At 42.2% G+C, this 13,919-nt stretch overlaps 1 protein-coding gene across 2 annotated transcripts in view; it reads right to left on the bottom strand.

Annotated features, from left to right (window-relative positions):
• Positions 1-120: 120 nt before the first annotated feature.
• The window catches only part of ELOVL2 (ELOVL fatty acid elongase 2), a 49,067-nt gene continuing 35,268 nt past the window's right edge, over positions 121-13,919 (bottom strand). For both annotated transcript variants that reach the window (XM_086901866.1, XM_086901855.1), the window contains exons 4-8: positions 5,887-5,964; positions 5,194-5,365; positions 3,326-3,450; positions 950-1,084; positions 121-331 (exon numbers count right to left, since the gene is read on the bottom strand). In XM_086901866.1, coding sequence (XP_086757992.1) covers positions 203-331; positions 950-1,084; positions 3,326-3,450; positions 5,194-5,365; positions 5,887-5,964 — 639 coding nt within the window. In that variant the 3' untranslated portion in view covers positions 121-202. The remainder of the gene's footprint in view (positions 332-949; positions 1,085-3,325; positions 3,451-5,193; positions 5,366-5,886; positions 5,965-13,919) is intronic.

Below are 13,919 nucleotides of genomic sequence, written 5' to 3' on the forward strand. Positions count from 1 at the left end.
GGCTTTCTTTGTTCTGATGGTGATCTTTGACAAGACAAGTAATTCTACTCATTTTGTTAAAACCTAAATAGCAGTACGTTAATAAGTGTCTGGTACAAAGAACTGATAAATGTAATCAAATAGGTTTTAAGCTAAAGCTTGTAATTCAGTCTTTTTTCTTCTTTTTCTCCTTAGAAAAAAAAACCCATAGGAAACAGTATACTTATTGTGCCTTCTTATTATTCTGCAATCCATTGGCAGCAGCAAAGTAGTCCTTGTGGAAACCATTCTTGATTTCTGTTGTGACAGGGGTTTCCTTTACAGCTGTTCTTGAAGGTGCTTTCCGGTATGTCTATAAAGCAAAATCCAAAGTAAACACCTGGCTTCATTTAGTGCCCGCCAAAACACTGCTTATGCTTAACTGAAAATGGAACTTGTCTGCTGTTGATGCAGATGTATATATTTGTTTCAGACTGCATTAAGACTGTAGTCTTTTCACTGCTGTGGGTGATGTTACTTTACTAGCCTTACTGTAATACTTCTTAATGTCAAAAGAGATTTCAAGCCTTGTACACTAAAAGCTTTATGTATTCAGGCAGGCTTGAGCACTCCCTGCTAAAAGATGTTGAAGTAAACAAGGCAAAGACAGAGCTGTTAGTTTCTTTTCTTTTTCCCCCCTAAGGAGGAGAGAGATTCCAGAATTTGCCTACCAAAGCAAATTCAGACCTCCTATCTACTGAATGCGGTACCTGACTTGCTATACAAGTGCAGAAGAGCTAAGCTGTAATGAGGGGCTCCTCATTACTGAATAATCTCTCTCTCTCTCAGACATGACTGTATCTGTTATTAAGTATTTTAAGACTAAAATGTTTTAAGCACTGACAATCATTCTACATCTGAGTCCACCCAGACTAGACAAAAAGCTCTGTTTTCCCCATCCTTGTCAGAGAGCTCTCAGAAGACTGCTTACCTTAATGTAGAAGTTGATGAAGAGGATGACCAGTGTGGCCATGTAGGAGGACTGGAACATGAGGCAGCCAAATGGGAATCCACATGGCTTCACAGCTGCACTGAGTGTGTGCACAATAGTGAGCAGAAACTGGATCTGCAGAGAGAAGATAATGCAGGAGTATTTGCTGAGAAAGGGTCAGTGCTAGCTAAATCAGACACAGCAATGTCCCCTATCCTGCTCCTTGAAAGTTTGAGTGCTCTTGAACACTATTCCTTTCTAACCTCTGAATGCATTGTGAAGGTTAAGTTAAAACGGTGCTCTTGTGAAATTAAATAAAACCCTAAGGGGTCAGAGGTTTCTAAAAGTAAGTTTATAGGCTTAGTTGACAAAAGGGAAGCTTTCTTTGTCTCTCAGATTTAGTAGGTGCTGCTCTGTCTTCCAGACTTTGTGACAGGTACAGGTGCTGTCTCTGTTACTGGGCAGAAACTGGAGGAAACTCTTCAGAGTCCTGTCAATAGCTTTAGAAGTCTGAACAGAAAATGCAAAGCTCAGGTCCAAGGAGTTCAGATAGGCTATCACTTGCATTAATGAAGTTAAGGAGGGGACGAAGGAAGCAAAAAAGAGACAGGGAAGAAATTGCAGAGACTTGTCTGTATTTAGAACTGTGAGCCACAGCCCTCACTGGTACACTGGTGCACCTGATTCTCTTCAGCTGGGTAAGTGTACAGCTCAATTCAGTGTACTGAGGTGCATTTCCAACAGGGCAGTGTGTTTCACCTGCAGGGATGGTCTCAGCTCAGAGAAGCAGCTTTTTGCTAAGAAAATTTCTACACAGGAATTTTAAAGCTCACTGCAAACATCTGAACTTCCAAATAATATGAACAGACCCTAAGAGAAAAAAAGTAAAAGGCACTTTATTTCATATCAAGCCTTGTATCTTGTTGATAGAAACTTTTGATCTGGCTCAGCTCTTCAGGCACAGCATTCCCATGGAACAGACTTTTAGAAGTCAGTCAATTTCTGTATTGACTAAAGTTTGTTTACATCATTTTGTAGTTTTACCACTGTGTTGTGAGTTAACCTGACTTGGCTGCCAGCTGCCCACCCAGCAGCTTTCTCCCCTCTTCTCCTCAGTAGAGTAGGGGGAGAAAATAAGATGAAAAGAATTTGTGGATTGAAATAAAGGTAGGGAGGGTAATTGACAAAACTTACCTATTACTGTTATAAGCAAAATAGACTTGACTTGAAGAAGATTAATTTCAATTATCAATTATTAATTTCAAGAAGAAAAATTTCAATTGGCAAGATTATTGCCAATTAATAACACAGAAGATGAACAAGAAATAAAATTAAAAACACCTTTCCCTAAGCCCCTGTTTCTCCTCAGGTTCAGCTTCACTTCTGACTCCTCTACTTCCTTCCAAGCGGTGCAGGAGGATGGGGTTTTCAGCCCACATTGCTTTGGCTTTGCTGTTTCTTTCTCCTCACACTCTTTTCCTGCTTCTGTGTGGGGTCCCTCCCATGGGAGAGAGTTTCAGTGTGGGTATTTCCCATGAGCTGCACCTCTTCACAAACTGCCCCAGTGTGGGTCACTTCCACAGGGTCCAGTCCTTCAGGAACAGGCTCTTCCTTTGTGGGGGCCCCTGCGGTCACAGATTCTGCCAGCAAACCTGCTCCAAGGTGGGCTCCTCTCCCCATGGGTCCACAGGAGCCTACTTTTCTGCTGGCTGTCTCTTCCTTCAGGGCAGACGTGTCCATTGCTGCAGAATGAGGTCCTCCATGGGCTCCAGGTGGGTCCCTGCTCCCCAATGGACTTCTGTGGGCTGCAGGGGAACAGCTTCACCAGCATCTTCACCACCGGCTGCAGGGGAGTTTTTGGTGCTAATTCCCTCCTTCTGCTCTGCCCTGGGTATTTGCAGGGCTGTTTCTCTCACATTTCCTGTCTTCTCTCTCAGCTTCTGTGCTGTTTTTCACCCTTAAATAAATATGGTATCACAGAGGTGCCCCCAGCTTTGCTGATGGGCTCAGCTTTGGCCAGCAGGGGAGGTCTGTCTTGGAGCTGGCTCTGTCAGACTTTTTTTTGTGACTTTTAAATAAATTTTTTCCACAATTAAGGAGCAGTCATTTTCTATGCAGTGGTTCAAAACTAACAATTTTGTGGACTAAAGATTTTCTACTGTTTGTTTTCTTCAGAAAACACTTCTGAACATAATTTCCTTTATTAAGTTAAATCAAGCTACGCTAGTGACTTATGCTGTATGATAGTTTTGTTATACTTCAATTCTATCTGGCTTAATTGTGTAAACAACAATGTTTACCTATAGTTCATTTAGTCCTCTCTCACATTTTGAGGGATTTCTGGTAGTTAAAAATGAGAGTAAAGTAGATACATACCAGTTGTGCCTGAGTGAGGTATTTCTTCCACCAGAGATATTTTCTCATAGAAGGGATGACTGACAGTCCATAGTAAGAATACATAAGCACGTGGATAAAGCTGTTCAAAGTGGGTCCAAAGAAACCTATAAAAATCCATTAGGGAAAAAAACCCAATGAAATACCAACTGCTAGAAAGTGAGAAGAAGGCATTATTGCTTGTGATATTGCTTCTATATTGAATCTCTTATACATAATGAGTATTCCTTTCATGCTTATTCCTTGCTAAAGATATTCATGATGTGTAGAGGTCTTCTCCTAGGGACAACTGGAAAACCAAATACTTCCTAGAGGGTTTTTCTCATGCTGAATATTGTATTTTTATCTCATATTTTTCTTCTCCTTCACTTTTTTCCTGTTCTGTAGTTTAGGCTATTTTTCCCCTCTCTTAAAGTTCTTCTTGCTATGAGCCTTTCCATTATTCCTGTGAGCTTTAAACACTGCTGTGGATGACTTTGCTGCTAATATGCAGCTTAGGACCCTGGGAGACACCTGTCTTTCTGCTCTCTGATGCAGTAGCAAGGGCTTTGCTCTGAATTAAACCAACCTCTTGTGGCTGTGTTTGATCATGGCTCTTGTTTTCTTCCTTGGCTCTTCTGCTTGATACACATTTACAAAATTTCATCCCAGCTAATACCTTGCTGCTCTTATTGGTTGTATTTAGAGAATACTAGTTCTAGAGGAAATTAATTATCCTCTACTTTGCAGACTGTGGAGAAGTAGCAGCACTACTCTGTGCTGTGTGCTTCTGTGTTTGGTGGCACTGCTGCAACTACAAGATGGACTCACCAGTTGTTCTGATTTTGCCACTGATTAATTCCTTAGCTACTGATTTAATTACAGTAGAGCAGTGCTAGTGCAAAATGTGGGGACCACATGTTAGGAGGTACAAACCCCCACTGATTTGTTTACACCTCTAGAAATAGCTCCTAACTGCTGTGAAATCTCTGATCCCTGCTTCTACCTCTAGCAGCGATTTACTTTGATTTTGTGCTATCCACAGTTAGCACCAACAAATGTGAATTCTGCTTTTAGGTCTGAAAGAGACCTACAACAAGTTTTTTACAAAATGTTACAATGGGCTGAGGTGACTCCCTCTAATAGGTTGCAAGAAAACTGAGGCTTTTTTATCAACTTTGAAAGCAGTTCCACAAGAAGCCTATGGCTGTGTGAAGCCCTGGAAAAACGTGCCTGTTGTGAGACAGCTGAAATAGTTCTCTGCTGTCTGGACTTACACAAATGCCAAATGACCAGCCTGTGGTATCATAGATCCCTTCCTAACAGGGAAGATGATGACAGTTACTGTAACCTTCCATAAGGATGTATTCTCATATAAAACAGAATAAATTCAAACTTGCATTTTAATTAGTGACTGTGTAAGTAAAGTATCTGGGTAAAGCAGAGATTGATGCATACAAGAGTTGAGCCTGTAAAAAGGCCATTGATTCAATTTGTTGTGATTGATAAAGGCTTTACCAGGGTCATGACTTCTTCCTGCATCTGCTTTTGGAGTAGGTCTTGTGTGTGATGGCTCTTCTGTGCTGCTCAGTACTGCTGTGCTTAAAAGTGGTTTGAAGAGAAGTAAATACATGGGTTTGTGGCAGCTAAGTGAAAAATCTAGGGCCTAACACTCGGGTATTTTTGGCCTGAACTTTTAACCATGCTTTTAACTTTCCAGTGTTCTGCAAGTGGTCAGCATTTCTGAAAGGCTCTGATGATGCCCTCAAATTGCACAGTGACACAATTCCTTTGCACAGCTCCTGGTGATATGATTCCTCCCCACCTGCAGCTGACTTAGACCCGGGGTGATGAAGCAAACAAAGACTTACTCTGCCCACAAGGTATCCAGTTCAGAACACACCACCAAATGTTAAACATAGTGGCATGGTGATACACATGAAGGAAGGTGATCTGGCTGCTTTTCTTCCTCAGTACAAAGAAGATAGTGTCCATGAATTCAATTACTTTGGAAAAATAATACCACCACAGCACTTTGGCTACCTGTACAAGCAAGAACAAAGGAGCAGGAGATCAATATCTGTCCATATAAGTGCTTAAACATTACTGTACTTCTTCACTCCCTAGGCATGCAACTTCCCAGAAGGCATTGATACGATATCAAAGGAGAAGCATGAGCTCTGTCTTCAATTTTATTTTGCTTTTCACTGACACAATGACACACATCTTTTAAGCAATTGTATAAATATATAATTTAAGGAATATAAACTTTGAGGAAGGATTTTCTAATTTTTTTTTCCTGAAGGTGCAGTTTTGTGGGTAGGTTTTTGTTTCATTTTGGGGTTGCTTGTTTTTTTTAAGGGTGCTATCACTTTTCTTCACACTGAACAGATTTCGCTGCCAGATTTTTCTTCTCTAACAATCTAAATCTGATACTCAATACGATGAACTATATCCTCCTCTAGAGCAGAGATATTTTACCAGAGCTCAGGATACGTCCTAGGATGGTTAAAGACAGTTAAAACAGAAAGGATGCTGAGGGCTGAGCTGTTTTTGTCTCTCACCCGGATATCAGCCTCCCCTGCACTGTGGAGGTTCTGGCACTGCAAGTTGTAGCCGCCTTCCCATGTGGCGAGGATGAGCTGGAACAGAAAACAGAGGAATTATGTTTGTGAGCAGATGGAATGGTTTTTCTCCCTGCAGCTGTTCTATCCTTATTGGGTGGGTACCCACTCCTTCCATGAACTGATGCTCTTGAACCAGACAACTTGCTAATATCTTGTGTTTTGAAAGGGGAAAGGCATCAGTTAAGCTGGAGATATGAAATGATGCATTTCTTCTCTTTCTCTGGCTTTAGAGCCTTCAAGGCATCCGTTAAAATCTCTTGTTACTTAACGCACGTCCAAATCCTCGCTCCAAAGCAAACACTGGAATAGTGAATCTTTGTCCTGAAGCAGAATAAGCTTGACACAGCTACTTGTGCAAAGCTGTCCTTGAGAAAAATTCCCTGTTTGCCAAGCAAACAGAAGGCAAAGGCGAAGTAGTGCAAGGGGAGAAATATTTCCTAATGCCATACACGTCTCTTTATCCTACACTGTTAAATGCTGGAGGAAGTGAAGGAGAGCGGGCACAGTGCTGAATGGAGGCGTGAATAGGCACACAAGCAGTTTCTGAGATTCTGCACATGTCACACGGGGAAGCAGGCAGAGCAATGAAATATCAGAGTGCTGCACTGGGGTGGAGCAGGTTTCTAGAAAACCATATGGTAGTTTATTGATATGGAATATTTTTGTAGTAACAGCCACCTCAAGCACTCAGCAGCCCTTTTGCAAGAGGGAGCATCATCTCTTGCTTATACATGCCCTGTGGAAACCATTGATTTTTGAAATGGTCTTGCTTATTCTGAAATAAGTGCAAAGTGGGTTTGGGGACAAACTGAGCAACTCATGTTCTGGGGTCTTTCTCACCCTCTACTGACACTGCAGAGAGTGGGAGTGGGAGAAATGCACTGCAGTGTTATGCTGTAAGCAGACTTGCAAGGTGCTGAGAGAAGTGGGTTGCTTTCAGTTCTGGGGCTACACTCACAGGGATGATGCATGTCAGCACAGAAGGGATGACTTTTCCCTTTAGTTCACACTGAAAAGAACTGTCCTGTGTTGAATCTGTGACAGTCCATACAACAGTGAAGCAGAGAGATTCTCAGTGACCAAACTGAATCAATTCCTAGAGTAAATACATTTAAAAAATTATTATTGATAATAGCTGGAGAATTAAAAAGTAGCCTAGAATGCTTATTCTATATTCATACTAAAATGTGTTGAAACCTGGAAAACCAGAGTCTTCTACTATTTTTCATCTGAATTCAGATTCTGTGATTGTCCCTGTATTATGAACTTAGCTGTTTTAGGTGGCTAAAATAGCCTACAGAAATTGCAGAGAGAGATGACAGTACAATAAATGGGTGTTTTATAGATAACTGATATGTAACAATTGAAACAAACACATTCCTTTACAACCAACTCATTTTTCTGCTTTGCTGAAGAAACTTGACCTCAAAATTTTCTGCTGCAGTAGGTAAAATGTTGATACACAGAAATTTGCCAGGAAAAACATGCAGTTTTCCATATTTTGACTAGTCTATTTTACTACTGTTCCGATTTGTATATCAGTGGATTGATTTTTGAAAAATCTTTTTCATATTGTCTCCTTGTGTATGAAAGGTCAGGAGTGAAGGCCAGTTGATCACCCAGCAGGTCCTGGACAAAGCCCTGAGGAAAGAAGTTGGTGTCTCACCACGTGTCAGGAGCTGCAGTCCTCCCCAGAGATACTCTGGGGATATTTTCAGTCTGGATTGGTCGATACTTGGTTTTTGTTTGCTTTTTTTAACAATCTGGTAAGTAGTAGAGTAAACCTTGCCAAAGGACTCTGTTGTGCTTTCGCTTCTATATTAAACCTGGTTTTGATTATACCTATGCCAGTGATTTGTTAAGTGACCTTAAAACACACATTTGCCAAAAACTGGTGCAGTCAGCGGGTTTGCAAGCAGTATCACTGACTACTTACAAAAGCATGGAAGAAGTCCAAGTCCTAAGTTCTCAGACAAATGGGCTCAGGATAACTGGTGTGATTGGAAAGCTGTGGAGTAACATCTGTAAGTTGCTAGGGGCTGTATAACGGCTAGGAGAAAGTGATTATTGGCAAAATGTTAGGTAACTGTCCAGAAGCTGCCTGCCACTACAAAAAAGATAAACAAGGACTTTAAAGAGAAACAAGGACAGAAAACTGAGATGGAAAGCAACCAAGTTACTACTGCCCTTCAAAATAGAACATAGCTCCAGAGAGACAGCTACAGGAGGAACTGAAAGAAAAACAAAAGTTGAAGTAAAAAGTGGACCTAATGCTTATGTGGGCTGCAAACCCTCCTGACATTGTGCAGATTAGTAAATGAATTGCATCCCCAGAAGACTGGGAGAGTAACATATGGAGTGGTCCCTGGGATAACAGATCAGGGTTTTGCACCTGGGACAGGACAGCCCTGGATGGACAGACAGAGTGGGGAATGAGGGGCTGGAAAGCAGCCCCATGGAAAGAGACCTGGGGGTCCTGGTCGATGGCAAGTTGAACAGGAGCCAGCAGTGCCCTGGCAGCCAGGAGGGACAGCCCTGTCCTGGGGGACATCAGGCACAGCATGGCCAGCTGGGCACGGGAGGGGATTGTCCTGCTCTGCTCTGAGCTGGGGCAGCCTCACCTCCAGTGCTGGGGGCAGTTCTGGGTGTCACAATATAAGAAGGATATAAAGCAATTAGAGAGCCTCCCAAGGAGGGCCATGAGGATGATGAAGGGTCTGGAGGGGAAGCCCTATGAAGAGCAGCTGAGGTCACTTGGTCTGTTCAGCCTGGAGGAGACTGAGGGGAGATTTCACTGCAGGCTAAAATTTCCTCCTGAGGGGAAGAGGAGGGGTAGGCATTGATCTCTTCATTCTTGTGACCAGTGACAGGACCCAAGAGAGCAACATGAAGCTGAGTCAAGGGAGGTTTAGGCTGAATGTCACTAAAAATGTTTTCCCCGAGAGGGTGGTTGGGTACTAGAACAGGCTCCCCAGGGCAGTGGTCACAGCCACCAGGCCCAACAGAGTTCAAAAAGTGTTTGGACAACACTCTCAGGCTCTTGGAATGTCCTGTGCAGGGCCAGGAGTTGGAGTCAACCATCCTGATGAGTTTCTTCCACCTTGATATATTTTATGAAGTTTACCTGCCAGTGCTGAACAGGTGAGTTCAGTAGTATCTCAAAGTTTTGGTTGTTTTCTTTTTTTTAAAAAAAGTATTTAATTCAAAGGTTCCATGTTGGAAAATGAGACAAAAACCCCCTAGAGGCTCATAAAGAAAATATTTGTTTTCAACATTAATATTTCTTTTCATCATCACAATTTTTAAATTTGGTAATTAGGAAATCTGCAACTCTTTACAAATGGTCAGCATGCAAATGGAGAGTAAGCTTTACAGTGAGAATACCACTCTGTTTGACGGCATAGTTTTATCTTATTTCTTTAGTCCATTCATCCATCATTTTAAAAATGCCAGATTTTTCAGATCATTCTGCTTGCTTATTCCCCAGTCATTTTACTTGGCAGAAGAGTTTCCTCTGGTTTATGTCTGCATTCCAAAAGCCAGCAGCTTAGACTGAGCTTAGATGTTTTTTCACTTTTTTTAACCTCAGTTTTTCATGTAGCTCAACATTTCTATTCTCTGTTTTAGGTGCCTTACATACTACTGTGTCTCCTTTAAAGAAAAGCAAATAATTCCCTTTGAGTTTTGACTCCTCTGCTTAGCAAGATAATTTTCAAGATTTCTGGCTATCTTCCTAATATTTTTTTTAAAAAAAAGAAAAAAAAAAAAAGGTTAGTGTGGAAATTTGGAAAGCAGACAGTAATTTTTATGGGATCTTGGTGATCCTAGGCCCCAACTTTCCTGTTGGCTCTCAGTGATGTGGAAGGTAAGCAGCTCACTCAGCGGTGCCAAATTAGCCAGATGCATACCTGGAACAGAAGCTGGCACCTTTACACAGGACATTTTGGTACCAGGTATCTTTTTTTCTGATACCAAACCCATACATTACTTGTCCTGTTTCAGTCATGTTCCCTTTTGTAGACTGAGCAGCCACAACTCTGCAGAGCTGATGCAGTTATTAATCCCTCAGAGATGGTGCAAGTGCTGGATCGATCAGAGAAATGAGAAATCCCCCCTCTCTTTCAAAACACAAATTCTCTCCCACTAGAAAACAATTATTCAAATGATTTGCATTCTTGGTAGCCTATCCTGAAAATAATATTAAAACAAGTATTGTTTGAAGCTATTTGGAAAAACAGATCAGATAAAGAGCAAAGTGCTGCCTGGTGAAAAATTTCTGCTAAGTAGCAACATCCTATTAATTAGCAGAGTTTTCATATTTCGCTGTTTTCCCTAATGTTCTTAACAGATTCCTGTTTTTACACTAATCAATGACTGCTATTCATCTACTCAAGTATAAACAGCATGAGAATTCACATGAGTTGTTTTGCCACATCAGTCAAACTCCTGCCTTATTTTTGTAAATGGGGAATCAAAGTGTTGAGAATGGGAAGTTGGTTCCTTTGTCTGGAGTTTCAGGAGTGGGCAGCAGGTACCAAAAGATGATGTAATCCTCTCACCTCACTGAGTAGCAGACTGAGCTCTAAGACCCTGATCCAGGGGCCTGTGCCCTGCTCATTTCAAGCTTTCAATTTCAAAAATCTCACAGCTGTAGCTTGTTTTTCATCTGTTCCCTATAGGCTAGAAAGGAAAGTGATGTGATTTTCTGAACAGATATTGCCATTTCTACTGACTGCAGGTTCTCTGTGCTCTTTGAATATCAAAAAAGTCTCTGTGTATGGTTGGACTTTCTCAGAGAAGAAGTGCCTAGAAGCAATAAGGTATTCCTCTTTGTCCCAGGGCAGGAGGAAGGCAGAGGGTGAGGCATCAGCATTGGGGTACATCTGGCTGGTGACCGGTCACCGGTGACGTTCCTCAGGATCAGTTCTAGGGCCAGTGCTGTTCAAAATATCTCTCAGTGACCTGGAGGCAGGAACTGAATGCCCCATTAGCAGGTCTGCTGATGGTATGAAACAGGGAGGTGCTGCTGACTCTCTTGGCAGACAAGAGTCCTTGCAGAGAGATAGAGTGGAGCACTGGGCAGTCATCAGTGGGATGAAATTTAACAAGTCCAAATGCTGGATCTGGCTCCTGGGATGGAGTATCATGGGATCAGGTACGAACTAGGGGAGGAATGGCTGGAGAGCAGCCCTGTGGAGAGGGATGTGGGAGTGCTGGTGGGCAGCAGCTCCCTGTGAGCCATCGTGTGCCTTGGCAGCCCCAAGGGCAAACCCCATCCTGGGGTGCATCGAGCACGGCATAGCCAGCCAGCCAGGAGAGGGGATTACCCCACTGCAGCAGCCTCACCCTGAGCACTCTGTGCAGGTCTGGACACACCATTTAAGAAGGTCACAAAGATCCCTGAAGGTACCAGAGGAGGGCAACAAGGGTGGTGACAGGGCTGGAAGCAAGTCCTGTGAGGAGCAGCTGAGGACTTTGAGCTTGTCTAACCTGGAGAGAAGGAAGCTGAGGGGTGACCTCATTGTTCTCTGCAGCTTCCTGAGGAGGGGAAGGGGGGAGGGAGGTGCCGAGCTCTACTCCCTGGGATGTAATGATAGGATGTGTGGGAATGGTTCCAAGCTGCACCAGGGGAGATTTAGACTGGGCATTAGGAAGCAATTCTTTACTGAGAGGGTGGTGAAACCTTGGAAAAGGCTTCCTAGAGGAAGCCATTGACCTTCCTAGAGGGGTGGTCAATGCTCCCAGCCTGTCAGTGTTTAAGGGGCATTTTGTCAATGTCCTTAACAGCATGCTTTAACTTTTTGTCAGAAAAGTTTAATGAAATGCCTGAAATGGCCAGGCAGTTGGACTATAGATGGTTGCTGTGGGTCCCTTCCAAGTAAAATGTTCTATCCAGTATATTGTCTGTCTAGGTGGAAACAGTTAAGGGGGAAAGCTAAAAACTAATAATGGAGTTAGTATTCAAGTAATTAAAATTCTTCTTAAAAGTTCAGAGCAGGAGTATTAGCACCAGAATCCTTCTTGTGAAAAAAAACCAGAGCAAGGTGTTATTATGGGTATGATGTTTCACTGGGTTTTCTAAGGCACTCCAGCCACCAGACCAATTAAAACAACTTGATATGACCACTATTCTCAAGCAACTGAAGTCTCACTAGACTAAGTAAAGGAGACTAATCTACCTGTGTAGCACAAAGAAAATTCTTAACTTGCAGTGCTGTGATTCACTTATTTCCCTTGGCCACTGGAGACTTTTGTTAGCCTTTGTGAATGGCAGCTCCTCCCTGGATCTATAGACTTGGATAAAATAGTCCTGAAAGCAGTTACCTGATGGCCACTTCCCAAGGAAAGGGAGTGACTCAGGGCAGTGTCTCAGGAAGGAGAGAGAAATTATATTTTCGTTTTATCTTAAATTTATTTTAGAATTGAATGCTTGAGAGGATTATCAGTGTCTAAAACCAGAGACCAGATTGATAACCGCATGTGTTCTTCCTTTTTTTGGTTTTTAAAGAGAGAAATCAGCTCCTTGCCTGCTACATGGCCCACTTCCACAAGCATGCAACTGTCTTGCCATGCCCAAGGGGCTGGGGTGAAGCATGCCACAAGGCTACTGAGGCCATCACTTTTACAAGATAACCCAGTGAAAAGAGGAAGATACCACTAATCATCTTTGACTTGTCATTCAATCAGTCTTAAAAAATACCTAGAAAGCTTTAAGGCAGGGCTTTGGGTTTGTTTGGTTTTGTTTTTGGTTTTTTTTTGGCTAAAATATTAAACTGTATAATCATCTGTGAATTGTATTTATTGAAGAATATCTCTCTGTAGAGGTTGCCTATCTTTAGACGGGACTCCAAGAATTGTGACATGATCCCAGATTTTAGATGGATAGTTGAGATGCAGAACAGCCTGTGTTTCCAGATTGATGCCCTTGTGCCTCAAAAATCTTGGATAAGCTGTAGTCTGGCATGAGTAAAAGCCTTTAGGGAAGCAGTGTGGGCTTGATGGTTCAGCCCAGGATGGGGAGATTCCAGAATGTCCCAGCCTTGCCACTTGGTTAGTGCCATGGTTTCCCCACACGTAAAAACTTACTGGTGATGTTGTGCCAAACAAATCCAGGTGCTGAATAGGAAACACTCCACAAGAATTATCACAGTGGAAAAATTTTGTTCCTCTTTATGATGCATTTGAGATACTTTTCATGGGGACAGAACTGTGAAAAGTGTGCTTTGGACTACTGCTTGGTGAGGCTCTCCAGCTCTCCATAGATCTTGTTAGAGGTCAAAAATTTGTGTGCATGGTGTCTCCCCCAAAAAGACTGTCTAATTCTTTAATACACCTACTGGAGTTTGCTATCCTGACCTGCAGCACATACAGCTGGACCCTTAATTGGATGTCTTCTCCAACTGTAGCTAAAAGGATACTGGTTATTCCAGAGCAGAGGAAATATGTGGTCCTATGCTTTCTTCCTGTTTTTAGGTCGGAAAGTTCATGACATGATGACAAAAAATAAGAGCCCCTTCCCAAGTGAAGTTTAGATAATTGTTGGAATTTCTTTTTATCAACAAAAACTCTTTCAAATGTAAAGCCACGTTATTGAGAAATATACTAGCCAGCTCCATTTAATACTCCTTAAGTAAATGGGAGCCTGATAGAAGGATTAGTGAAATAATGACTTCAGAATTACTTGAAATCAGTTGTGAATGGTAACCACTTTGAGTATTGCTGTTGTCTGGGAGAGTGGGATAGGCTAAAAGAAATCCTGTCTAGGTTTATTTTCCATGAGTCTTTGATGACATCTGCTCTGAATAGCTCCCCTATCATATTTTGTGGTACCACTGATGGCATTAGAAGCTGTGCACATATGGAAAACCTCATCATATGAAGTTTTATTCTTGTTTTCTAATAAGGTTCTACTGAATTCTGTTTGAATGTGCATGAGAGATCCAGAGCACTGCCTTTTTCAATGATCATGT

Source organism: Cyanistes caeruleus, chromosome 1, assembly GCF_971803275.1.
Source record: "Cyanistes caeruleus chromosome 1, bCyaCae1.hap1.1, whole genome shotgun sequence".
Taxonomy (NCBI): domain Eukaryota; kingdom Metazoa; phylum Chordata; class Aves; order Passeriformes; family Paridae; genus Cyanistes; species Cyanistes caeruleus.